The 27,345-nt window shown below is 41.4% G+C and overlaps 5 protein-coding genes across 5 annotated transcripts; 2 read left to right on the top strand and 3 right to left on the bottom strand.

Moving 5' to 3' along the window:
* Positions 1-915: 915 nt before the first annotated feature.
* EAF02_005629 (uncharacterized protein) lies at positions 916-8,022 on the top strand (the record flags this gene model as incomplete). The annotated part of the gene is made up of 13 exons (XM_038901677.1): positions 916-1,618; positions 1,745-1,847; positions 1,906-2,917; positions 2,980-3,355; positions 3,419-3,820; positions 3,884-4,656; positions 4,718-4,779; positions 4,826-4,914; positions 4,970-5,297; positions 5,352-5,378; positions 5,418-6,732; positions 6,795-7,115; positions 7,165-8,022. 13 exons carry the CDS (start codon positions 916-918, stop codon positions 8,020-8,022), a joined length of 6,369 nt encoding a protein of 2,122 aa, XP_038759017.1.
* A 652-nt stretch (positions 8,023-8,674) lies between these two features.
* Positions 8,675-10,070, bottom strand: EAF02_005628 (uncharacterized protein; the record flags this gene model as incomplete). Its single annotated transcript, XM_038901676.1, has 5 exons — positions 8,675-9,133; positions 9,185-9,593; positions 9,643-9,821; positions 9,877-9,988; positions 10,045-10,070. 5 exons carry the CDS (start codon positions 10,068-10,070, stop codon positions 8,675-8,677), a joined length of 1,185 nt encoding a protein of 394 aa, XP_038759016.1.
* A 6,488-nt stretch (positions 10,071-16,558) lies between these two features.
* On the bottom strand, positions 16,559-19,680 carry EAF02_005627 (uncharacterized protein). The gene is made up of 3 exons (XM_038901675.1): positions 18,849-19,680; positions 16,947-18,795; positions 16,559-16,893 (listed from the first exon to the last, which is right to left on the bottom strand). The coding sequence occupies exons 1-3, from the start codon at positions 19,268-19,270 to the stop codon at positions 16,786-16,788; spliced, it is 2,379 nt and encodes a 792-aa protein (XP_038759015.1). The 5' UTR covers positions 19,271-19,680; the 3' UTR covers positions 16,559-16,785.
* A 728-nt stretch (positions 19,681-20,408) lies between these two features.
* On the top strand, positions 20,409-22,452 carry EAF02_005626 (uncharacterized protein; the record flags this gene model as incomplete). The annotated part of the gene is made up of 7 exons (XM_038901674.1): positions 20,409-20,628; positions 20,677-20,873; positions 21,060-21,100; positions 21,152-21,463; positions 21,519-21,923; positions 22,002-22,152; positions 22,339-22,452. 7 exons carry the CDS (start codon positions 20,409-20,411, stop codon positions 22,450-22,452), a joined length of 1,440 nt encoding a protein of 479 aa, XP_038759014.1.
* A 601-nt stretch (positions 22,453-23,053) lies between these two features.
* On the bottom strand, positions 23,054-26,538 carry EAF02_005625 (uncharacterized protein). Its single transcript, XM_038901673.1, has 5 exons — positions 25,203-26,538; positions 25,034-25,145; positions 24,590-24,984; positions 23,960-24,539; positions 23,054-23,909 (listed from the first exon to the last, which is right to left on the bottom strand). Exons 1-5 carry the CDS (start codon positions 26,001-26,003, stop codon positions 23,776-23,778), a joined length of 2,022 nt encoding a protein of 673 aa, XP_038759013.1. The 5' UTR covers positions 26,004-26,538; the 3' UTR covers positions 23,054-23,775.
* Between the last annotated feature and the right edge of the window lie 807 nt (positions 26,539-27,345).

The following is a 27,345-nucleotide window of genomic DNA, read 5'->3' as shown; positions in this document are numbered from 1 at the left end:
ATATTACTTAATATACAAGAGGTGTATATATTACAATAATATATTAATTAGAGATATTATACTATCTTTTAATTATTATTTAGATAATAAATCCGAAGAAAAAAGATATTATTAAGTTCAATAAGATTATCAAATAGCAAATGAACAATCCAAGAAAAGGATTAACCTTTATATCTCTTGATATAGATTCTATCAAATTAATTGTCTTTACCGATACATCCTTTGCTAATAATACTGATTTATCTTCACAAATTGATTATATTATATATTTAATAGATAAATACAATAATACTAATATCATCTACTAAACATCGATTAAATACAAAAGAATTACTAAAAATATACTAGCTTTTGAGTTATATGCATTAATTCTAAGTTTCGATATAGATACTGCTATTAAAAGCATTATCAATATTATTCTCAAGTCTAAAAAGTAAATACTATTGATACTATATATGGATTCTAAGTCACTATATAACTTATTAACTAAGCTCGGTATTAATACAAAAAAGCGCTTTCTAATCGATATTATAATTGTACAACAATACTACGAAAATAGGGAAATCGGGAAAATTAAATGAATTGATAGGAAGTCGAATCCTGCGGACGCTATGACTAAAAACAGTACATATCAAGCTTTAAAAGACTTGATTGATACTAATAAAATAATCATTAAAGTGATATATTGAATGAAAAAAGAATAGTGAAATAAGAGCTAAGAGAATAGAAATAGAATATTGTATTTAAGATTGAATAATGAGCTTAGACATATAATCATATTCAACTTAAGAGTTGTTAATGTTGGGATATCAATTATGTGATCTAAAGAGAGCACTATATTACACTAACACTAGCACTAGCATTTGTACTTCTATTATATCAAGTACTAGTTTCCCATAATTAATAATAATCAAGATGAATAATACAATCAATTATATTGATAAGATTGAAGTACTTTACACTTTAATCAACATCAAGTTGATACCAACAAATTCCCATTGCATCGTGAATGATGCATACCATTTTTTGAAATTAAATTCCTTCGTCGGTAATCATAATACTATATTTGACCCACAAATTTGTGAAGATGATTCGGAATCGGAAGAAAAAGCATACGTACGAACCGCATTTCTCGATGTCTTGATGATTCATTATGCTGACTTCTGGTCCGTAACTCAGGTCAATGGGCTTACCGCCAAATCTTGCAATCCTGTTTCTGATCCGCAACTACTAGTCTTTAGTGCTGTCGACATGGATGGGATAGGACGCCTTGCAGAAGCTTATAGTTCCTACTTTGCAGGTCATGCTTTGCAAACTCAAATCAATCAACTCTCTTTATTGAGGAACCTAGCTTACACTCTTTCTTTTCGACGATCTGCGCTGACATGGAGATCCTTCGTTGTCACTGATAGTTTGACCGATGTAATGGATCTTTCGATCAAGCTATCGTCACCAATCAGGGCTGCCTCTTCTCTGGGCGTTGCCTTTATTTTCACAGGCCAGGGTGCACAGTATTCTAGAATGGGGATGACTTTACTCTCCTTTCCTGCATTTTGCAACACATTCAAGAAAGCCGAAGAAGTATTTCGCCAGCTTGGATGTACCTGGTGTCTTTCTGGTAGGGTTGTGTTTCTTTGTTACCTATCTCCCTGTATCTTCAAAAGAAAAACGGACGCTTATCATTTAAGATGAACTTGCTCACGACGGAATTGTTTCTAATATCAATGATCCTGCTTATGCTCAGCCACTTTGTACCGCTCTGCAACTTGCGCTAATAGAATTACTTCGAGAATTTGGTATATTGCCTACTATTGTGTGGGACATTCCTCTGGCGAAATCGCCGCAGCGTAGGTCACTCTTAAGGTCCCCATGACAGAATACTTGCACTAAGAAATCAACTTTTAGTTACGCGTGTGGTGGTCTATCTTTCGAATCTGCATGCAAGGTAGCCTTCTTTAGAGGGCAGGTAGCTAAGAAAATTCGGCACAGTTATAAACATCCTCGTGCAATGATATCTATCAACCTTGCAGAATTCGAGGTTCAGCCATATCTAGCAGAAGCTTTGGGCCTTTCCAATTCCGGAAGCCTCACTGTAGCATGCGTTAATAGTCCCTGCAATGTGACACTCTCAGGCTTGGAAAGGGAAATTGATTTGCTTCAACAGCAACTTAATACTGATGGGATATTTGGGCGCAAATTGAAAACTGGTGTTGCTTATCATTCCCCTCAAATGAATGATGTGGCAGATGAATACTCTGAGCTACTACAAACCTTGGCAATAGGTCAAACTCCCCTATCGCCTATCCTTATGATATCTTCGGTCACAGGTGAACGTATTTTCGACTTGGAGAGCCTCAGTCAAGCTCAATATTGGGTCGGAAATATGGTGAGTCAAGTTAACTTTTCGAAGGCTTATGATGATCTTGTTGCTACAGCAATATCATCTCCCAAGAGGAAACTGGGTGCAAAAAATCGCAGTTTTGAAGTTTGCGATGTTTTGGAAATCGGGCCACATCCTGCACTACAGCGATATGTCAAGGAGATTTCCGAGAGATTAAGTCCTAAATCAGGACTGAGATACCACTCTACCCTATCGCGTAATACTTCCAGCGCTATTGCCATGAAAGAGTTGGCTGGTCGCCTAAGTTCCTTAGGCTACAAGATCAATTTTGATTGTGTGAACGAGCCTCAAAATTCTTGTGACTCCCGGAAAAAGCTTTTGGTCGACTTACCAGAATATCCTTTTAATCATTCCCGTTCATGTTGGCATGAGCCAAGGAGACGACAAGAGCTTATTTTCAGGAAACATCCTGAGCTTGAATTGCTTGGCACGCCAATAAGTGATGGAAACCTCCTAGAATCTAGGTGGCGCAAGATTTTTGATCCAACAAGAGTTTCCTGGATCCAGGATCACAAGGTTAGCTTTTAATTTGCATCTATTTTTTCACTAGTCAGTTGCTAACGAAAAAAAATCTCTAGGTTAATGGGAAAGTCATATATCCAGCAACCGGTATGATGGTGATGGCCATAGAAGCTTCAAAGCAGATGGTAGCAAAAGATCAAAAAATAAACGGATTCAGGTTGAAAGATGTCATCATCTCAAGTCCAATTCAGATATCCGGCCAGGATCCTAAAACAGAAGCGCAATTATGTATGCGATCGCTGCAGAATTCATCTGACAAAGACTGCACATCTTCCGAGTTCCGTATACACGCCATCAATAATGGTCACTGGAAGGAGGTCTGCCGCGGAATAATTCAGGTTGAGCATCAGACTGATATCACCGAGGTTGACTGCGGTAAAGTGAAACGAGACGAAAAAGACGACTATACATTGAAATACAAAATTGCTGCTCGTGAGTGTGTAGAATCCATTTCCAAGGAGACCCTTTAGCAATGCACAAGCGATATGGGTGTAGAGTTAGGGCCATCATTCAAAAAATTAGATAAAATATTCCACGACGGAAATAAGGCTTCAATTGCAGACCTTACCACATTTGATTGGGCAGGATATGAAGGTATCGAAGCAGTAGAGCCTCACACCATTCATCCTACTACCTTGGACGCTCTCATGCAACTTTCATGGATTCCTCTTACAGACGGATGTTCAACTAAAATACCGACAATGATTCCCACCCGAATTGATAATGCTTGGATCTCTAGTACCGGTCTGAGCTATCCAGAGACTCAATCAATACAGGTTTATTGTACAGCAGAAAGGAAAGGGTCTCAGAAGGCCGAAATTTCTAGTTTTGCTTTGGACCGCATGGGTAAACTCATATTATCCTTATCTCGCCTAGAATCAAGCACAGTCTCCGATAGTACTAGTTTTCAAGAACAGATCCAACCACGACAACTCAATTGGTACATTTCTTGAAAGCCAGATGTAACATTTTTGAAACCACATGAAGTACTTCGTTTCCGTCGATCAGAAACTATCGAAGATGTTGAGCGATTCAAAGTCTACCAAACTTTAGAATTCATGTTGAAATACTTCGCTAGGAAAGCGCTGAACGAAATCTCAGAAGTTGAAGAAGATAACGCCAAGCCATTTATCCAAAAGTATCTTACAAGTCTCCGGCGTCGTTTGAAGGCTTGTGAGAAAAACACTTCTTCAAGTGAGCTTCTTTCAAGTGCCGAGGGGGTCAATGATGATTCTGAGATTGATGTAATTATCTCCAAAGACATGAAAGATCATCCACTGGTGAGGACTTACCTTGCTATTGGAAAAGAACTCCCAGGGATTATAAGAGATCAGGTTAATCCACTAGAAATTCTTTTCTCGGGGGAAAAAGTGGCAGAATTGTATTATCGAGATATTTGCATGAGAGAGACTTATGGCAAGGATATCGCCAAGTATCTTGACTTAATTGCACATCAGAACCCCGGATTGAATGTTTTGGAGATAGGTTCGGGGACAGGAGCTTTCACAGAGTGTGTGATGTCAGTTTTACTTCAACGTGACGGAACGGAGCGATGCACGGAGAGATTCAATTCTTATAATTATACGGATATCTCACCAAGCTTTTTTGAACAAGCCCGTGAGAAGTTTGAGACATCGACAAATAAGATCCAGTTCCGCGTGCTGGATATTGAAGGTGATATTGTGTCCCAGGGCTTTGAAGAAGGATCGTTTGATTTACTTCTTGCCCACAGTGTAAGATCCCAGAACCAACTCTTGAAATAGTCACCTAGTGATTAGTGACGATTTTCAATAGGTTCTACATGCTACAAGTAGCCTAGCACATACACTGCGAAACTGTCGCAAATTATTGAGACCGTGAGTCAAAATTCAAAATTTCCAATTTCCCTGCTAATCGTCTTAGTGGCGGAAAGCTTATTATGCTTGAGAATACGCAACCGGATCTAATGAGGACAGGATTTGTGTTTGGAACTTTGGAGGGCTGGTGGCTGGGTGAGTTTGATTCTGATCAGACGTGTTTTTCAGTAGCATTAATCTGAGCAAATAGGCACGGAGAAATTTCGTTCAGACGGTCCTTGTGTTTCAGAGGAAACTTGGCATACAGTTCTCCTCCAAAATGGTTTCACTGGTGTCGATTTCTCGATTCGCGACACCGATGACCCCAGATATCATGAGTACAGTCTCATTGTGTCCACGGCAAACAATGAAGAAACACCTCTCACTGTCCAGAAGATAATTTTTCTGGTCGATCTCACATCTTCCCAACAAGTTGAGGTTGTGAAGAACATTAGAGCGTGCTTGAAACCTTCCATCGACATTGAGATCAAATTACTGTCATTCAAAGAGACAATTTCTATTACAGATGCACAATCTTCGTTCCTCGTGTTTCTTCAATAGGTTGAAGTGCCATTTCTGTCTAACTTGTCCAGTTCGGATTTTGATGTCCTCAAACAAATGTGTGTTTCTGCAAAGAATCTTCTCTAGGTAACGCATAGCTCAAAAGATACGGGATCCGCAGCTTTTAATGGTCTAGTCGATGGACTGGCTAGAGTTCTACGTTCAGAACTTGACATTGCCTTCATCACTTTACATATCAAGGGTAATGGGACTGATCCCAAGAAGTGGAGGGAGACTATTGCATCCGTTCTTTCTCAAAAGATTTTGGGTACAGGAATGAGCAGCGACATGGAATATGTGGATCGTGATAGTTTGTTGTACATTGGTCGCATCAGAGAAGCAAAAGCTCTTGATCAACAGGTACACACTAGGATACATGAACAAACGAGAGATGTTCGAATCGATCAAGCAGGAGCAGTAGCCTTGACATTAAAAAGGCCTGGACTGCTCGAATCTCTTCACTTTATTCAAGATGAAAAGTTCCAAGTGGAGATTGGTCCAGACGAAGTGGAGATCAAACTTCAATATACCGGTCTAAACTTCCGCGATCTTCTTGTGACACTTGGTCGATACCATAATAACGACAATCTTCTAGGCTGTGAAATTACTGGTATAGTCACTCGGGTGGGAGTCAATTGCAAGACCTTTGTGCCAGGTGATAAAGCCTATATAGCGAAATTCGGATGTATGAATACATATGTCAGAGCACATTCGGATCTTGTTCTTCAAATTCCCGAAAAAATGGCTCCAGAGGAGGCTGCAGGCATGATCATGGCCGGATCTACCGTATATCACTCTCTCATCAACGTTGCAAAGCTCAAAAGTGGAGAATCGATTTTGATTCATGCAGCGTCCGGAGCAACTGGTCAAATGGCAATCCAGATCGCGAAAAATTTGAGTTGTGATATATATGTTACTGTGGGATTTGACCAAAAGAAAGAATTGCTTATGGAGCAATATGGTATCGCTGAAGACCACATTTTCTATAGTCGTAACTTTCAATTTGCAAAGGGGATACAACGTATGACACAAGGTCGTGGGATAGATGTTGTCCTCAACTCATTGTCTGGAGACGCGTTAATCGCAACTTGGGAGTTAATTGCACCCTATGGAAGATTTATCGAGCTCGGTACACTTGATATATACACCAATACCAAGCTACCTATGTCATCCTTTGCAAAGAACGTCACATTCGCCGCGATCACCATTGATTCTCTGAACATTGAGAGACCAAAAGAATTTCGAGAGATAATGCTTAATGTCATCGACTATTTTCATAGGGGGATATTTCATTCTTTCAAACCATTTCACGTGATATCTATTGAGAATCTTAAAGGGGCCATGAGACTATCACAGAGCGGTAAAACATCTGGAAAGATAGTTCTAAGCATCGATGGAGCAGATGTAATCCCTGTAAGTTTTCAAATTGTTTGCATGGCTTAATATCCCAGTTATTTAACAACTCTCGATAACAGGCAACTATTCAACCGCAAGCACTGTGGAGCTTTGACTCAAAATCATCATACATAATAGCAGGTGGCTTGGGCGGTTTGGGTAGAAGTGCAGCACTATGGATGGCCGATAAAGGAGCAAGGTATCTCATTCTATTATCACGATCTGGACCTACGACAGATGCCGCTACTTCTTTGCTGATCAAGCTACGTGATATGGGGTCCTCTGTCGAAGCACCGAAATGCGACATTACATCTTCTGATCAACTAAGAAAAGCTATCTCGCAATGCTCTAGAGCTTTTCCTCTCATCAAAGGATGTATACAAGCTACGATGGTTTTAAAGGTAGCTGAATCCAAAATCCGAACAACTGTTGTTTATTGACAAGTAATAGGATGTCCTATTTGAGAAGATGAGTTTCGAAGATTGGTCGGCAGCTACATCTCCAAAGGTCCAGGGCACATGGAATCTCCATAGAGCTTTGCCGGATAACCTCGATTTCTTTATACTCCTTTCTTCCATCGCTGGCGTGTTTGGATCAATAGGTCAATCAAACTACGCCGCCGGAAACACATTCCAAGATGCATTCTGTCTTTACAGGAACAGTCAAGGTCAAAAAGCAATTTCTCTCAGATTAGGTATCATGAACGATGTAGGCATCATTAGTGAGAATCCCGATGTACTCAAAAATAGGGACCTTGTAAATGAAGTCGCATCGGTCAAAGAAGAAGAGTTTCTTGCACTTCTTGATTACTACTGTAATCCTGATAATCCACTAGAGTTACTAGCATCAGAGGAGGCTTTACCCATTATCTGTCTCTTAGCGCCATCACAGTTGTTCGCTCAGGGATTAGAAATACCATCCTGGGCTCAAACACCCACTTTCAGTCCCCTTGCATATATTGGCCGAGACGATACTCTTTCAACCGATACCAAATCTCCTGAAAGGAGCTTCAAATATCAACTGCAAGCTGCAGATTCTGTAAAAGTATTAAAGGAAGTGGTATCGACAGCAATAGTAATGAAGTTGGCGAAAGCATTGGGGACTGAAGTAGCGGATATTGATACAAATAAGCCATTTCACGCGTATGGTGTCGATTCTTTATTGGCAGTGGAGTTGCGCAATTGGTTTGGCAAAGAGCTGGGTACGAACGTGGCCGTCTATGATATCATGGGGGCGGAAAGTATCAGAGTCATGAGTGATGTTGTTGTGAGAAATAGTTCTTTGATTTTTTGGAAGGAGGAAGCGTAGGTTGCGAGGGTTGAATGGGCATGAGATTGCAAAGGGCAAGATAGGGAACTGATTTAGCTAACTCACAGTCTCTCTCGTCCTGGTTATTATTTTAGTACTCCCACAAAAAATTTTCAAATGAAATTGGTTTTATCATAACTTTTCAGTAATTTTTAATGACATTCGAACTGGGAAGGTAATCTTTCAAACAACACCCCCTTCTTTTCTTGTAATGCTTGATGATTGAAAAGTCTGGTGTGTACTGTGGTTGAATGATAGACATGAGCTTAAATTATGACATTAAAATAACTATCTAAGCCGATGAGAGAAAACAGCAAAAAGTAGCTCTCCACTTAAAAATACAAAGATCCAACTCCGTCATTAAGCAGACACAAAAAAGAAAGGATGTTAAAGAAAAATCACAGATATGGTATAAGGCAGGTGTAGAAATAATCTGGATAGAAGCCTGTTTCTAATTTACAGAGGCATCTGCCCTCCTTGGTTATCTGTCCAGTATCTGACAGCCACATGCAAAAGAAATGTTATAATATGTCACCGGAATGTCTCTCAAAAAGAGCCCATCTCACTATCCTCCTCCTAGTAACTCAATAATTATCAAGTATTATCAGCAGCCATGAATTCTCCCACCGCTTTGCTTGAAAATATCTCAAGCTTAGCAAGAAGCTCCTGTAGGAATACCCTCACAAGTCTTTTTCTCTGTTCCACCTGTAACAGCAACCTTATCCCATGTCCAACCTGAGCAATTTGCACAAAGAATGTAAACATTCTGACCACCAGAAACAGTACCATGAACATTGTTCACAGTCAATCCAGTAATTGGAACTCCAGCAGTGGGTGTACCAGTTGGATTGCCATTTTGATAATCCTGTTGGACATCAATACCAACCCCGGTGATACCGGCGAGGGTGATATCCTGGAAAGTGACGCCTTTGACAGAGCCCGTGGCACCGCTGACAGTCTTAATTCGAACACCGTTGACGGAATTTGAAACGGTGGAAGAGAGAAACTTCACATCGCTGACATCGTTGGCTCCAGTGCCAGAGCGTCCACCGACGGAACCGACGGAGAGACCATGTCCACCAGAGCAGTTTCCACCGGTGAAAGTGATGTTCTATTACTGATCAGCAAAGTCGACGATGTTGGAAAATGGGATGAAACTTACAGTGCCAGAGTTAATGGCAACGCAGTCATCTTGGTTCTGGACGATTGCTCCGGAGATAAAAATGTTTTGACTGTTACCGATGTCAAAACCATCGGTATTGTGACCAAGATTACCAGCGTCTCCAGCAGAGTTATCAATAGTGATACCGATAAGTGACAATCCAACAGATGAATCAATTGAAATGCACTGGACAGGTGCATTGAGGAAGTTTAGACCGGTAATACTGGAAGATCCAGTCAATGAGTGAGCAGCGAAGAACTTAGGCTTCGTCACGGACTTAGTGTTAGAACCAAGTCCGTCCCACCATTTTGTACCGTTTCCGTCAAGCACGTTTCCTTTCGCACCGGTGACTACGATATTTTCTCCGGAGATGGATATAAGAGGACCTGCCCACAGAGCATGGTCGAAGCTGAAATGTTGTTAGGATTATTTCGTGCATTGTGAGGGAGGAAACTCACCCAGTGGTTCCTTGAAATATAACTTGTGTACCGGTGTTGAGGCCAGTCAAGTCAAGAGTGGTGGCACCTGGAACGTGAATATTATCCAAGATGATAGTCTTGCAAGCAAGCTTCCCAGATTTGACAGCGTCGGCGGTGGTGAATGTGCAAGCATCACGCTTTTCAAGAACCTCCAGGGACTAAGAATGGACGTTTAGTATATATTTCATATGTCAGTGGATTGAGGAATCTTACGGAACCTGGAGCTGCAGACACGAAAGCCGTGCTGGCCAATAAAGCGATGAGGCTTGTGGGATAGATCATTTTCAGTGAAGTTAGTGAGTGTGTTGGTTGGAGTGTATGCTGGCTGAAGATTGATTGAGTGTGTGAGAAAAGAATAAGAAATGGGAATATGCTTCCTACTTATAGAAAAATTTGAGATCCGACATAGAGGTATTTCGCACTCGCAGGTGATCACTGATGGTCTTTGCATGCCTCCCCTGCGCAGCTACGAGATCATAGATCTATTGAATTTCTCTCAACACGGAGAAATCCCTCACTGTGTTTGCGAAGGTAGACAGGTACAAAATCATATACAGGAGACAGGCAATGCTATCCCAAGCACCCTATCGGACAACAAGCAAGATGTCCGTTCACTGGAATGAGAAGAATACAATTTATTTGACTTTCTTATTTCTTCATTTGTATTCTGAAAGGCATCGAAGTCTAAAATAAGTCAACAGAGAGAAGCTTTGAATGGTAACCACAAGGCCTCGGTCATATCCCAGCTCTTGCTGTTCGTTTACAATTTATGACGGCGAATTTATGATTGAAGGAAAAACTTCCGCTAAGTTTTCATGCTGCGTGAATAGCGGACGTTAGCTCGGCAGTGTCGGGAAATGCGATCTCTGAATGATGGCTTCGCGGAGTATTGAAAGCTTTACAGTTTCAAGCCGCAGTCGTTGAGTGTAATTAAGCATTAATGTCTCGTTAACTATGACAAATGGGGCTAAGCGTCGTTTGTCCACATAGGAGAACCAAACTACTCCTCGACCAGGTGACGCAGCATTCCCAGAATTATGAAAGATTCTAGAATTGACAAGTACTTTTCTAGATGTTTATTTAAAGAATAGGCATTCAATCAATCTATTTTGTACCTTTCGAAACTTACCATTCCATTTCATTGGCCGGCAATATGGTGTCTCATCTCAACAAAGCTTGATTTTACTTCGCTTCGAGCTTATCTAGTTTACCCTTCTAATTTTGTCCCATTAATAGCGCAACTTAATTTAAGCCGAGCCTTTACACTTGTTGCCCTATGAAATTGAAGGCTCTGCAGAAGGCGCTAAAAGCTTGCCGAACTTTAGCTCTCAAATCAAGCTTCGAACCCCTAGAGGCTACTCTGGTTCCGACACTTCATGCCCTAGACCGCCTCAATGCACGTTCCCGTGTGAAAGTAAATGCGGACGGTTTTGATAATAATTGCTTTTTCAATCTTCTCCTTCATTTCTTGATAACAACGAGGTATGAAATGGATTCCTTTGATGAGATTCTGAGCTAGAACATCCTCCGTTGATTATATTAAGCAGAAGTTACAAATTGAGAAAGCAATACAATTGATTGTAGTGATATAAGATAATTGAAGAATCGATTATACAATTCAATCATCAGTGTTGACCATATAACTATTCTATCTGATTGCCTTTGTTGACGAAACACGCTTTAGGTCAAGCTCTTGAAGAAATTAATAATAAAAAAGAAGGATCGACATTTCTAAGCATTGTATGGCCCGCATCTCCCTTTCTGATTCAACGAAAAGAGATGATGTTTCTATTTGATACAGTGAATAGAAGATATCTCAATCAATGTAAAAGAGTAGAGCGGTAGGGTTATAAAGTAGTCTTTCATATATTCCGTACAATAGTCACTGAAACTAGTGTCCCTGTAGGAGAGGCGAAGAGAACGGTGTGAGATACTCTCACATAACACCTAGAGTTCAAATAGGTAAGAGGAACATAGATTACCTTTGATTAGACTAGGTACACAAAGAAGTCTATAGATAACTACTAGCTACAAAGGTCACATGATAAGCACGTGCTTTCGTGCACATCAATAGACCTACAGAAAGAATCTACTTCGTACCTTCTTCCAATCAAAGGATATCAAAAGGGCTGGTACCATTCCGCATAAATTTCAATAACCTTAGGTTCAACCTTAAAAAGAGAGACCTTAGTCAGGATGATCAGGTACTCCAACTCCCCCATTTTTCCCTTGGTGTAACCAAAACCCTGGCGGTGGAGCTGGAAATACAAACGACCAACGTTTATTGTCATGTGTCTTCTCCGGGGAATGATAGCACGTTCCCCTCGAGATTATCTCAGTGTCTTCATCTCATTCTTCAGACGACCTCATGCTTGCAGAATAATACACACATGCATGCCTATAACGCTCCTCGGCACTCACTTCTCGTATGAAACAACAGTGCTAAACACTAATTGATATCTTAGTCATTTGGTCCGACCCATTTCTCTCGGACGTACAAGTCCAGATTCCTTGATTTGCATGTTACAAGGTTTCAGATATTTTAGCTTTGGACATAACCCCACATAATTGCTGTCTAAGTGTTTACCCCTGATCCTAGCGAGATGTCATGTCAAATCATGCCATATTATGATATGGGGTTTAATAATTTCTCCGGATATTCACGATATCGACAATTTCCAAGGTGAAGTGCCGATCGAGCAACTTTAAATGATTTTCGGACTTTCTAGATATTCCATTATGGAAGCTCCGGGGACAATCGAAACAGGGGTGCAAGCCAGAATGGAGAACGACGGGCTACCATTGATTTTTCTAACTTTCCTCTGCTCGTCTTAGCGATCTCTATCCGGGATAAATTTACCATTCTCTCGTTTGTATTAGTGAATCAAGCCTCATTTTTGACCCCATCTCCCACTTCCTGTCTCGATTTTTTCTTTTTACTGAACGCCTACAGAACCTCCGTTTTCCGTCTGCGGATTCCTCAAACTGTTCCATCCAAACAGTCAAAATGTTCAAGTCTTCAGCTTTGCCTCAGAGTGATAGGTTTCTGACACCTGGCACCATTTGTTTGCCTCGCATATTCATCCGAACGTTCTGATGGAAATTTAAAGTTATCATCTGTATGAAAGAACTCACTTCTGGCCAGCGATGGAAGTGGTTGAGAAATAACAAGAAAGATATGCCGGTGATACGATCCCAATTCTGTAACTTAAATGGAGAAATATGACAAGAAGAGCTACATACTTTCTTGGTGATCTTGAAAGAATCACAGAATGCTCGGGCTGAAGATGAGATCTTGTGATCTAGTAGAAAAAAATCACTGGATCTCATCTGAAGCATCTAATGCTTCACGCGACAACTTGTTGGACACTCCCCAGACTACAATTCTTCCTGTAACTTACATAAAACCTCAGCAAAAGAGGTAAACACAAGTGAATAAAAAGTGAAAATATATCTACGGCGGTACTAGAATGACAGTACTCCTCATATTCTGCTTCCTAAATCAACATCATTATGTTGATCAGTTCGTCGTTCCACACAACCAAATACACTCCAGATGCAAGTCCTCTTGTCTTTTCGTATTCATAGTCAGGGCATTGTTATTTGAAGTGCGTTCAGCTGCCAATTATCATGCAACAAACATACAACTTTAATTGTTCATGAAACTCGTAAAGGGTGTACTCTAGATCGTCTCGCGCGCGGAACTAGCGGCTTTCATGAGCCTTTAAGACTTTGAATGATACAACATGTTGTACTTAGCCAAAGTTCTCTGATTTCTATCTCAGTAGCGAAGAGAAAACGACAAGAGGAACATGTTAGCAAAAGTAAGAATCACCTTGTGATGTCAATACTGGGAATATTTAACGCCTCGAACTTTCATGACAGTCGATCTCGTCCAAGTAATCAAGGAAACGTTTCTGGCATGATAGTTATGTGCTAAATTTCTCCACGATACCATCCCTCTGCTCTCACACTCTCGTCCACAAATCGCTACACCAAGCAATATCGTAGAAAGCAAGCAATATAGCGGCAACAAAAGCCCTCCCATTTCCCCTGGCAACAACCTGAGAACATTAAACGATAACATGGCTGTGACATTTACAAAAAGAAGTGAACAAAAATCAAGGTCTCTCAACTTCTAAGTGCAGTTTATATGACTCGCTAAATCATGCCTCTACACTCTATTTTGCTATAGGTAGGTAGCACTAGAAATTATAAACTGTGTAATGATATTGAAATGGTAATCTAATAATATCTGTCACCAGACTCAACCCCCTTAATAACGCCATAGTTTTAGCCACAGCGTGATCTCTTTACCTCAGATCCCAACATTTAACCATATTGGTTTGCAAAATTTACCAGTTCACATCTTCTACAAGGTACAGGCTATCATTTCAGCACTATCAAGGTAGGTACCACGTGGGTACCTACTTTGTTCTCGTTCAATCTTCGCTAAAGTCCTAGATTACTATCGGAGAGGCTCTATTGTAGCTGTATAAAGCGCCCATCCCCGATTGTAAGACATCGAATCAACAACAATTTGTAAAAACAGATATCAGGGAGTTTTCATGTAGTACGACTACCGCTCATCAACGTCCGATACTCCATATTCAAGGAAGCCCTACTATACGGAAGATTCCTATCATTGTTTTCCGGATCCTCTTGAGATTCTCTACTCAAAGACGTGTATAAACTTCGATAGATTTCGAATTCACAATAAATGCTAAGCCTGATGAAAACGATAATGAATGAAGTATAGTGCAAGTGAAGAGTATTGACGGTAGCAATATGTTAGAAGATAGTAAATTCGGAATGCTCAAACTCACAACAAATATAAAGAATCGATGAAACCAAGTGTGTGATATGAGCTTCAGGAGGGACCATTCAATCACCCTTTCCCCAACTATTATTTTTTTCTTCTGGGAAGAAAAGTAGCATACCTATGGCAAGACCTTCCTACGTTTTTTGGTCATCGGGAAAAGCGTTGTTTGATACTTTGGAACTCAGTAGAGCTCAAGATCTTCATCATTCCAGATACACAGGAAGATATCCTTGATCGCTTTCCAGCTATTCACTAATCAATCATCGACATCCAACCTTTAATTTTCATGGCGAGAATTCACTACTTGGCCCGATCTAATCTCTACTCACCAATCGCTCCCGCATGCTATCCCGCTCTTCCTCCTCCCGTTACCTAAATCACTCCCCCAAACTCTTTTCCCGTTACATTGAAAATTTAAATCCTCCATTACTATATAAAACCCTTTTCTCAATATCCTTCCATCCTCATCCATCCAGTAAAGATAAAACTTTGAGAGAGACTTCCAAGAGAATCCACGGAAAGCAAATATTTGCTCAAGCTCATCACCGCGAAAAGCGCGTCGCTCATTAAAGTACCAGATTCGACGCCAAGAATTTAGATGTCTTCTCGTGGTACCTACTAGAAAGGCTGCATCTGATATGATAAATCGGCAATAAGTCTCAGATGACAATAAAAAAAGAAACAATAACGATCATATCATATTTTACATCATCGCACCTGCTCATCAATCTGCTTAGACCGCACTTTTCTGAACCATAAATCTCCAAACCCCTACATTCTGAACGAAAAGCCCACAAATCAAATTTCCTGCCATGCCAGGAGATGAATTCTCCATCCTGAAAGTATGTCGAAGGAAACTCAGAGTTTCTCCTAGCCATACAATATATATACTGTATGTCACAAGCAGAAAGGAGATGATCGGTTGAACGACTCGGTAAGGCGACTGGCCTAGTCACTTCAATTTTCGCTCAACAAATATCCATTTTTACTGTCATCAGAATCCCAAACAAAGCCCAAATCACAAGACTACACCTATCATATAATCCCATCTTCAATCAATCATATCGACTTATCCAACTCGTCTAATTCCGCTACCCAGTTCAAGTGAATTGAACTCAACTCATCTCTCCTTTGTTGTCATACACTCTTACCAACCACGATTCCAATCATCACAAGAACCTAAAGCCCTGGAAGAAAACTTCATTCCATCCTAAGATCGCTATCAATAAACGACCATAGGTAGGTAGTCAAAGATTCACGAGAATGACAATAAATACTCCCAGAATGATCAGATCTTCCTCGTTGACCTCTCGAGAGAAACCCCAGAATTTCAACAACTACACTCGGAATCCAGAAATAATTACTGGTCATCCTCACTAAAAATTCCCCCCCATCACAAACGTCTATACTGCAGTTCATCAATAGGTACTTCGTGGTATTCATAGTCCATTATTTCCCAGATATCCAGTTATACATTCACTGATCCTTCTTGATTCTCTCCACATTCTTCTCTCACTCTCACTCTCCCATTCACTCTCTTCTATTTTTCTCCTCTCCTTCCTTCCTCTCACCCTCCAATCCCCCAACCCACACCTTTTCTCTCCCCAACAAATATAAACTCTCAACCCCTAAATTCCCCCCTCCTCCCAAAACTAAACACTCACCAACCCATCCCCAAAACCCTCACCTCCACCCAAACACTCTATCTATACTCTTTATACCAGCATAAACAATATCCAACATCTACTCATATACATCTCAGCATTGCCAAGAACAAAAACGGAAGAATTCTCTACATTCCGATGCCACTGTAGAACTGGGACACCTGTCTAAATCATCCTCGCTAGATTCTCGAATCGTCAAATTTACGACTTGCAGCCCTCTACTTAGATCGAGGCGAAGGTGCTGATTTATGCTGTCGAGATCATGTTGTAGTCTTCGCTATAATATTGGCACAAAATAAATATATCCTCTGAGAATCAACACTCACACATTCGTTCATTCATTCATTCATTCGATTTCGCCAGGATATCATGAAAACAAGTCGATTTGAAGAACAATCGACCCTGTACTCAAACGATCGCAAATTCGTACATTATACTATTATCTAGCAAATTCAGCCAAGCAAATAATTCCATCTTTTGTATATCGGGTACCAGTCTCTTGCCCACTGTCTAACTCCCCAATATATCCGTCTCTGGTAGCAAGTATAGCAGGCGAATTCCCGTCTGTATGCACTTGCTCCCAACTCCCGGATAATTTTCAACCCAAAAGCAACACATATCTATAGCCATTAACCATTAAGGAAAATCATACTTCGTAGCATAATCAGACTTCGTATTCTCTGTGTTTTTAACAGGATGAAGCAGGAGTGGAGGAAGACACGGCCTGCCATGTATTTTCTCCCACTGTGTACGTACGTTAGTTACTGTGCACGAGCCAAGCCAAGATTGAAACATACCTCAACCCCACCAATTCCATGATCTTCCCATCCCATCCAATTATTATACAATCTACCTGGGGGAATAGCTCTATAATACCACGTCATCCCCAGAAATCTTTCTTCTTTACCCCAACCGTATGGACTATCCGACGAAATACCACTTTCTCCCTTCGGTCCAGGGTTAAACCATTTGTTTAAACTCGTCCCATTCCAAGCTCTGTCAAAGAATATAGGAAGTGGTGCATATACTGCTTTCAATCCATGGAGCAGAGCGACCGTCTGGGGTGTCATTTCGCTGCTGACATGATTCCCCTTAAGATTTTCAGTGTGCATAGCATCCAGCAACTCCTTACTACACATTGAATGTGTGATGATGGTTGTACGACGAGGAGTATCATTTCGTCCATCGAATCCCCAGACATCGTTTTTTCCAACCCATCCAGTGCCATTTGGATTGAACATTGGTGCAACAGATATATAATCTGCCACTTCGCCAACGCCCCATTCATAATTGTCTAGTGCTGGGTCTGAAACAGGCGGCGGTGGACCAGTAGGAATGACATTTGCAATTCTTGGTGGAGCCCATATCGTATCTTTGCCCGAAAGAATTTCAACTGACTTGCGAAACTCAGTATTGTAAGAACCATGTATCGATGGAATATAGTATCTTTCATTTCGTTCCCACAGGTATTTCCTTGGTTGGTCCATTCCAAACTTGGTGAGTCTCTCGAGAAGATCATAATGATTGCCAGTATATCGAGTGTCCATTTCCCAATTCCAATAAAAGTCAAATTGTGGATAATCAAGTGCAAAGATCTGAACGGGAAGCCATTGAGATTGATGTACATTGGTAATCTTTTTCGGAATGAGTGGGTAGAATCCCTGTACGTAAGCTTCATTCCAAAGCACCGCGATGTCATGAAATTCTTTGGGGACATTTTTTTGAAGAGCTTCAATGTAGTCTGCGTCACTCTCAATGGCAATGGTACTGTTTCTGATATGAACCAGCAAGAAAACCTCGTACTCCCCTCCAGATTTCAAAGCTAGCTCTGTAATAAGCAAACGAACGTTTTGCTTGTCATTGTCGTTCCACTTCTTTCCAGAGTAAGATCGAAGCATAATCGCTGTACGTGATTTGAAGGGCTCTTTTGCATCAATTGCGGCTTTGGCAGCCTTTGCTAGGTGAGCCCTAACGAAATGATCTTTCGGCTCATTCTCATCATCCTGGTTTTGATTAATGATAGTGCCAAGTACTCTCTTCTTGGTGTTGGTTTCTTTTGTCTTCGAGTCATTCCATGCCGACGATGAATTTTGAGCAGGGATCACTATTTCTCCGTTAAGTGGTTCAGGATTCTCGGAAATCAGGTATCGGTTCCTGTTCTTTTCAACACATTGAGTTTGAAGCGATCCCCAGTTAACATCATCCCATTGTATTTGTGTAGGCATATCGCGTTTATGCTGAATCTTCCCAGCAAGTGGACTAGTACTAATCGGTTTCATGAGGCCTTCCATATATCCGTATAAGCCGAGCCTGGTTTCTCTCTCGAAGCATAAGTTACTGTCAATATCAAATAGCGAGAATGATCCCATCTGCGGTTCTTCGAAGACTTTCGAATGTCCTGAGAACGCCAAGATATTTTTGACTGGTCCATCTGCTCCATCACATGGCACATAGAGTCCTTTATTTTTTGACCTCCAAATTTCACTATTATAGTCGGGATATGGGTTGTACTCAAGTGGTTTCGATTTGCTATACGATTTCCAAACATCAATCTCTTTGAGGACAGACAAGTGAGATTCAGTATGCGAGCCCGCTGATATAACTTCATTTAGTGTGTTCCCGTAAATTTGGCCCGCACTTAGTTCCCTGACAAAGATATTCAGCAAACAGACATTCGAAGAGAGCTATTACAAACTTACTGTCCAAGTATCGCCTTCTCTTTCACGAACTCATCCTGAAGGATGGACGTGGCAGTTGAAGTTGAGGTTTGTGAAGAGGATGTCGCTGTTATCGTGGCCTCGTGGTTTTGTATTGACAAATGAATGGTAACTCTGCTGCTCACAATCGCAGGTTCGATGACGGTCGGCGGATCAATTGGCGCTTTTGGTGGAGCTTGGAACAGGTCCTCTTGTGGCTTTGGGACGTCAATTACCAGAGGATCGATAATTTGAATGGTAGGTACTTGTTCAAACCCTGGTCCTTTCACAATTTCCGTCGTCACTGTACCTTTGTATTGTTCAACCACATGGCTTACAATCTTTCCGCGATTTCTTAACAACGTCCAAAGAATGAAGAGAGCCCCAATGGCAGAGAAGAGACTACTCCTATACCGTAGAAGCATTTTATTTAAAGAAAGGAATGAGGGTTTTAATGATTGACTGAAGGAATTATAAGAAATGAATGAGCGTGAAGATGGAGAGAAAGATCAAAACCCCATCTCTGATATGAAATGGAAATCAGTGGAGGTGAAGTGAAGAGAACATTCGATTTTTCTTCCGTTTGCTCCAAGTACCAATTACCAAGTATGCTTCACTTGGTAGCACTAGGCAGATACTAGATAGGTACCTACCAGGTAGGTACCTAAGAATTGCCCTTGAAAGGGAAGGAACTTCTCTCCTCTCTGCTCTGGTGAGAACATTAACACGTGACCTTCAATCTACATGATCCGTGCATAACCTTAATCTGATCACAACGACCTTCCCGCTCCGTCAACTTTAATTTCTTTCCTTCCTTCCTTTGCGGGTAACGACATGAATGACAACGTATCACCATTTGTATCATTTTATACCGGTCACCTTTCAAATATGGAAGAACTAGTTGGCTTAATAGTGATCTATCATCGAACGGCAATTCAGTCGGTGATCCAATTTATCGGCTTCGTGCACATGCAATTTTAACAACATATGCAGTCATGCTTCTCCAAGAGGTTATTGGTTAGCATTTTGGCTGCTCACCATCCCCTCGCAAGATGATGAAAGCTCAGCGATTGCACTTCGTGATGATCAGCGTATTTCATCATCTTAATGAGCCATGATCTACATGGTTCTGATTATCTGTCGCAGTTTGCATTTCGCAGGGTGCTGGTGGTGGCTAATCTGGCAGAAGTTCGTGAGGGGTAAAATGAATAATAGTAATACAATCTTGGCAAGTGCCCCGATAGATTGTAATGCCGCCCTCGGTACTTGACTCGTTGACTGTCGAAACAACGCGTCGAATCGTTCACACAAAAGCGGTGGTGTCACCCATATCACCACTTGCGAGCCTATCAGATTGTCTCTTATCGATTATTCCGGGTGATACATGCCTAGGGAATATGCATCATTTGCTTAACAGGGACACACTTTGGAGGATCTTTTAGTGACGTATCCAGTTGAAGATCATCTCCTCGGTACTTTGAGGTATATCTGTATGATGGATATCCAGCTTCTGTTGCTCGATGTGATGTGATGTTCAATGTTATCTGCCATCGTTCAGTCAAAATGCTTCTCTCCAATCTTGATTTTTACCCAACCTTGAATTTTCTGGTTCTGACAGTAGTTACTTCTATTGCCTATCGTATAATTTATAATTTATACTTTCATCCTCTAGCAAAGTTTCGTGGGCCGTGGTACACAGCTTGCTTCTCTCTTCCTCTAGCAATTATTTCGTTGAAAAGATGGGAGCATCAATGGGTATTTGATCTGGTCAAGAAGTATGGAAGTATGTCAATCTCTTCAAGTGCTAATGATCACAGCTAATAATGTTTAGGGGATGCACCAATTCGTGTTGCCCCTGAGATTCTCCTTTTCCCAAGACCATCCGCATTGAAAGAGATATATTGGGATCGAAGTCTTAACGAAAAGTCTACTTTCTATGGTACTGGTCTTTTTGGTCCACCAAATTTATTCACTTCCCTTTCATCCGTAGACCATACACCTTTAAGAAAAGCATTAGGGGCCGGACCGGTAAGTTTCATGCCCATTATCCATGAAAATAAATCAACGACCTTTCTCTTATCTCGGCTGATTCAGGAGCTCGTTATGTTATTGCTGACATGAAATATCTAGTGGGCAATCGGAGAATTACGGAAAGATTGGGAAAAAAGCATGGATGATCAAGTCCTCATTTTCACTTAAGTTATGACTGAAAAGGCAAATGCAGGTGAAACAGTTGATCTTTGTGACAAAGTAGCGTAAGTTATTCTTTGTCTCAAGTATTAAAAACATTAGCTTACCCTAGACAGACAATTCTCAGCCGAGATAATGACCGTCTTCTCGTTTAATCAACCATGGGGCTTCGTGAAAGATAGTCGAGATGAACGAGGGCTACTTCATAGCTGGAGAGAAGGCCTTGATTTCATTGGTTTCTCGGCCAGATTCACCTTTTTTCGAAAACACATTCTCAACCTTCCGGGAGTTGCTTCATGGGCATTACCCAAGCCCAGTGTTCAACGTGGTATGGGACATTTAATTCACGAAGCCGACCACGCCATCACACAGCGCGAATATGAAATATCTCAAGGCATATATCCAGAGAAACCGGACTTTTTACAACAGTGAGTATCTGCATCTCGGAGTGTCGTCTACGGAGCGTTGTACTGAATCTCGTAGTTGTCTTGACGCAAGAATCAACGACGAACCACTTACTCCCCTACAAAAACGGTCTCACGTGACCCTTCTCATCCAAGCCGGCGCTGACACAACCGGTACTGCCCTCGGCGCCATAATCCGGTTCTTAGCTACAACACCTGGTTGCTATTCTAAAGCATTAGCCCAAATACGTGAGGCCGAAGCGAAGAATTTACTTTCAACGCCGATCCAGGATGAAGAAGTACGAGCTCATCTTCCATACCTAATTTGTGCTGTCAAAGAAGGCATGCGCTTAAATCCCAGCGTATCTAACTGGCTTCCGAGAGTTGTTCCGCCAGAGGGGAAGGTTATCGATGGATTCTTTGTGCCAGGGGGGACGGATATTACGTGTCAGGCTATGGTCGTACAAAGGGATCCAATTTTGTTGTAAGCATACGCTTTGGTGCCTTCTCTCCATTCTCTGCTTCCTATTCTCTTCTATCTGTTTCCGCTGACACGGAAAAGCGGCCCCGACCCAGATGCCTTTAGGCCAGAGCGCTGGATGGATGGTAAAGATGTAGAATTAGAACATGGTATGTTTCTCTTCGGAGTGGGGCCAAGAGGTTGCTTGGGAAAAGAGATTGCATTTATGGAAACATATAAGTTGATTTCCGAGGTTAGTGATTTGATTCCGTTTGCTTTTAGGAACATTCAAAGTTGGAGAATTGGAATAGTACTTGATAAGGTAAATGGGCAAATAAGAATAGACAATAGGTGGATATTAAGTGGAAAAAGGAAGAGAAATTGAAGGAGGGTTCGATCAGGATATTACTAGTGAGATGAACTAACATACTCTCTAAAGATCGTCCGACGTTTCGATATCGAAGTTCTCAAGGAGGGAATATACACTTCCGCAGGTGGAGTGTCATACAACGAGGATTTCATCGTGAAAATGCATCCACGCACAGCGGATTGAATGGATTTTTCTCCGAGCTAATTGGAACTTGTCCATAAGAATTCCGAGCTTGGAGTGGTTCTCTGGCCTGTTATGATTGGAGGGCTGTATCTAGCCAATTGGAGCTTTTTATTTAGCTTAGCTTTTCTTTCGTCTCTGTCATGGGCGTGGAAAGAATGATCAGTGGTATTACATGACCGATTTCCTAACTTAACGAATCAGATATATTGAGAAATTTATCATCGCATAGCTTAGTCCATTCTGCATGTCGTCCTGGTTTTCAATATATATATATATTCAACCCACATACGAGGACCAAACACAGCAAGTTTATCAAAAAGAAATTTTCACAAGATTAGTTTCCAATTCATGATTCTATGACTCTGATTTAGGAGAGCCCAGATGTGAAATAATATAATTTGCCCCGGAAAATGTTTCACCAAAAGCCATCGTGATCGGGTCATGAGATTTTTCACTGCGCCCCAGTATTACAATGCTTCACAAGACAAGTCTACAGCATTAGCGTATTACAAAAAGAAATTGACTGGTGCACATTACACAGTTGAAGCTTTGGATGTGGTAAGTTTGATTGCACTGAAGATCTGAGCACGGTTTCACCAAATTGACATGCACATGATTGAGTAAACTCCTAAGCGATCAATATTTACTCGATCCATAGAACCTTCTAACCTCCGTTGCGTTTCTTAATTCCACACTTCGTTTTATTCTACAATACTAGTAGAACTCGCCAACTGCATCTAGAATTGTTGTAAGTATCTCTAGCCCAACAATGCCAGATAACGAGGTAACATGCACTTATTTCGGTGGAATTGACTGTGCAGTTGATTTGATACCCGTTTCAGAAATAAGTGTGATTCCAGCTACAAAAGCGATGACTTTATCGGCGGAAATAATGATGTCGACAGTTCGCCACCAATCATGAATTGATTACAGCTGGTACTGGTCGTGCATCGACAATCGAAACCGCCCAGGGACATTTTCGTCGTCAATTGACGAGGGGAGAAAGATTCGGCGCCGTTATATGCGAGCCTGTGGCTTTCAACTGGTTAATCGGCATGATGCTGGTTGTCTTCTATCGGTGAGGAAAACGAGTAAAAAGGTTTGAAGAGGGACTCTCAAGGATACAGTAATGTGGAGCTGGATTCTAGACCACTTCAACCACGTTTTGCGAAAATTGACGACTTAGGAATGTACCAGAATTGGGGGTTGCAATTGTGAATGAGCTTCCAGATAATTTTAGCGCGGATATCCCCATAAAATTAAAAGGGGGAGGTATTTTTCCATGAGATTGGTCAAGGTAGATGCAGGAGCCGGCAAGAGTTCTCAACCCTTGGACTGTTTCCGAACTTTGAGCGGCTTCGACTGTTTCTTCGCTATTCGTTCCCTCTCTTTCTCGGCTGGATCGACAATCAAAGTCTTAAACACATCATCATCCCTATGAGTTAACTTTTTCTCACCTAGATCATTGTTAGTGATGCCTCAAACCAGGATTGTGGGGACCGCTTACAAAATTCCGTATATGCGATCTTAAGTTCCGAGAAAGTATTCGCAAGCATGGGAGCATCTGGGGCTACTCTTCCGGCAGCTTCAGCTTCCCATTCAGTGGTCAGTGGTGTATTGTCGCCTCTGCAAAGAGTGCTGAATGCCACAGCCAATTGCTTGTACATGAAACCACATTGTTCGGATCGTTTTTGAGGATCTGTTTTTCCGGGGTGAATGCAATTTTTCAGGTCTTCATCTGTCTTGCATCTTGGAAGATTAGATCTCAACTCGATTCGTACGACTCGTTCCCGATAGAAAAGCATCAGTCTTAACAAACATATACCGGCAATAATGCGCGTTTGTTTGTTGCTTGCAGACTTCTTGCAGAGATTTTCAATTTCGGAAAAGAAATACTTTTCAGCTTCCTCGAGACCCTCGGAGGCTTTGAGGCGGACTTGTTCGCGGACGGTATCTGGAGAGAAAGTATCATTGATTGTGTTGACTACATCAAGCTGGCCATGGGGATGGCAATGGATATTCGCCACTCCATAGAAAACAAGGCTATTTAAGCTCGTGATTCTGAATGCAGCATTACATAGACATGCCTGTCATTGGTCAATCAAAATCCAAATATTCTTAAAACAAGAAAACTCACCAGGTGCGACCCAAAATATTGTTTGCAATAGATGTAAAGAAATTTATCCAAGATGTGGGTTATTTTACCAGAATGACTCTCAGGAGAAGATAGAAGAATTTCCCTGCCGAAGAAATCCAGTTCATCAACGGTAGGCAGTGAGTCTGGGACAACTAGATATGTCTTATCTCGCAACGACTTGTGCGTTATGTAAACACCATTCATTTTTGTCAAACTTCTCCACCGGCAGAAATCCTCAGATCTACAAACCATCACTTTACAGGGAAGTGAGCGACATGGAAAATTTTCCATGGAACAGTCGGCACGAAGTTCAACCTTTGCCATATGACCTTCAAGCGCACTAAGTAGCTGATATACTTGCGCTTTCCCAGACGTGAGCAATCTGGTTTGAACATCTATGTTGAGTCAGTATCTAGAAGAGTATCTTTGGGTGGTTCTGGCTACCTGTGACTCCAAGGTACACATCTTTCAATTTATGTCGGATGCAAATTTGTCGAGCCATAAGTGGATCACCAGCCAACTTGAAGCATCGATCACAAACGCCATCAGATGTACACTGCAATATTAGATCCTTACTCCGGTGACGAATATAGAGATAATTAACTCAACTTACCTCGACCTTACGAGCTCGACAACTTTGACACGCTCCAGCTTGTCTAACCAAATGAACTTTCAGCTTTTCCCGTCGATTGAACTCTTTTCTTTTTCTCTTCGGCGCTTTTACTCCACTATGAAAATTTATCAAACAGTCTTCCATGTTTTGAGGAGTTGCCACAATTGTTCCATTGAGGGATGAAGTTGCTTGATCCTCAGCATGGGGGGATTCTATCCGAGACTCTGATGGTACCGATTCGGGCACCTCCTTTTTAACCTCATCAATTGGCGAATCTCTTTCAGATGCACCACTATTCAAGCCTCTATTCTTAAAAGAAATCTGAACTTTAGATTGAACAGGCTCACAAGGTATTTGCGGCTCTGCAAATGAATTATCTTCCGAAGAGGGGTAAAGTATCGACTCGGGTGACTCAAGAAATGATGTAAGCCACCCGTCAGACTCGAGATTTGGAAGATGACCACCAAGAGTATTGCAACTATTGAAAGAGAAATCCATTGCAGCTGTCTCCGAAAAGTAAGTGCTTGAAACATTATTGTTAGCCGTATCAAATGCCGAAGGACCATTGCCTGGCTCTACAATGGATTGAGGCGGAAGGACCGGGTCCACCATTTGCCATTGAGAATTGATATCTAAATTATCCTGTAAGAATGTATCCATATCAAAAGCAGAATCTGGAAACGTCATGAATGACTCCAGCTCCTCGTTCGTGATGTTTTTCTCCTCAAAAGATAATTCCTCAGCATCGTGTAGGCCTTGGATCGTCATCCGGGGTAATTCTCCATTGATGCGAGACTCCATTATGCAGGATTGTGAGTCTGCTTTGCATGAATATGTGGGTGGCAGGAGACGATAGTCACAATTGATAAGATAGTCTAGCCTCCGAACTGAATAGCTGCGAGATGATCTTAGTTTTTATACCACTAAAATGTGAATGGTATCTCGAATCTCAAAAGAACATTGCTTCAATCAGGAGTTAGTGGGGCGAAAATTTTATCTGACTACACCCGTGATTATGCGGAAAAGAGTACCGAAATAATGCCGTTGAAGCCGACGGCTACAAACAAAACTAGCGTAGAGTATTCTTCTACAATGTTAGAAGATCGAATCAAGTAGAAGTATCTTCTTCTGGATCAGTGAAATGAATGAATGATGGCAAGAATACATTAAACGATTAATAATGGGCATCGACCATAACTCGGATGTTCCGGCTGCGTCGGATATATCGGTTCATAACCGGGCCGGCAAATAAGTTCTACTTACCCGATCAAATATCGGAATGCCCGGGACTCCATAGACACTGTCGCAAAGATGTTCATGCTCGATGATGGAATTTGAAGTCCTCGATGTAAGGAAACCATAAACTGGTCTAGTCCTGGCAGTATTCGTGCTCTCAAAAGGAACACGATAGGCCATTCACTGAGGCTACAACTATAGCACAACTATATGCGAGTGCAGCGGAACTCAAGGCGAATGGGAAGCTTCTGAGGTCCAACATAGATGTAAACGCATTAAGATTCATACAGAACAGTGTCACCAAGGAAGTAGAATATGCACCTTGGCACCGATTTCGAACATATCCGGCCATGAGAACAAATTCATAGATTCGGAAATTTTTGAGAGGAAAATTAAAGTTTTTAATGGTCTTCATGTAAGATCCGGGGAAGTTAGCAGATTAGTAGAGAAATGGTCTCAGAATGGAACTCAACCGAGAATGGACTCAGGTGAGAATTGACCAGGCATTATCTCGTGCCCCCTCATCTCTCAAAGGATTCACTTCCCTGTCATTAGCAAAATAGTGTTATTGTGGGGTAGAGACTAGCGAGGGACCAAGACAACCCGTCATCTTTCATGCAGAATTCGCGGGGATGAAGACAAAATGAGGGGTAAATTGTGTAAATCGGCCCGTTCAATTTTGCGCATTGCTTCTTCCAATAGTAAATTTAAACTAAGTACTTCTATTGACGGCCAGCGGCCGAGGAAAAGTATACTAAAGTATTTTCGTCTCTAGCGATCTTCGTCGTCTTCGCCTATCAAAAAATTATCGAGATGTGATTCACCCCAAGACCTGCATACACAATGGCGTTCTAGGAATTATCACTTGCATGTCAAAACTTGTTGTCAGCCTGTCTCATGCACGGTT

Source organism: Botrytis sinoallii (assembly GCF_014898435.1).
Source record: "Botrytis sinoallii strain Bc 23 chromosome Unknown BSIN_008, whole genome shotgun sequence".
NCBI classification, from domain to species: Eukaryota; Fungi; Ascomycota; class Leotiomycetes; order Helotiales; family Sclerotiniaceae; genus Botrytis; species Botrytis sinoallii.
The sequence above is the reverse complement of the archived record's forward strand: the minus strand, read 5'-3'. Positions and strand labels throughout refer to the sequence as shown.

Coding starts and splice junctions, on each gene's coding strand:
- EAF02_005627 (XM_038901675.1), bottom strand. CDS start 19,270: ATGCTTCTACGGTATAGGAGTAGTCTCTTCTCTGCCATTGGGGCTCTC. Junction 18,796..18,848: donor GAGAAGGCGATACTTGGACA/GTAAGTTTGTAA, acceptor TATCTTTGTCAG/GGAACTAAGTGCGGGCCAAA. Junction 16,894..16,946: donor ATGGAATTGGTGGGGTTGAG/GTATGTTTCAAT, acceptor GTACGTACACAG/TGGGAGAAAATACATGGCAG.
- EAF02_005625 (XM_038901673.1), bottom strand. CDS start 26,003: ATGGAGTCTCGCATCAATGGAGAATTACCCCGGATGACGATCCAAGGC. Junction 24,985..25,033: donor TGTGTACCTTGGAGTCACAG/GTAGCCAGAACC, acceptor GACTCAACATAG/ATGTTCAAACCAGATTGCTC. Junction 23,910..23,959: donor GATCGCATATACGGAATTTT/GTAAGCGGTCCC, acceptor ACAATGATCTAG/GTGAGAAAAAGTTAACTCAT.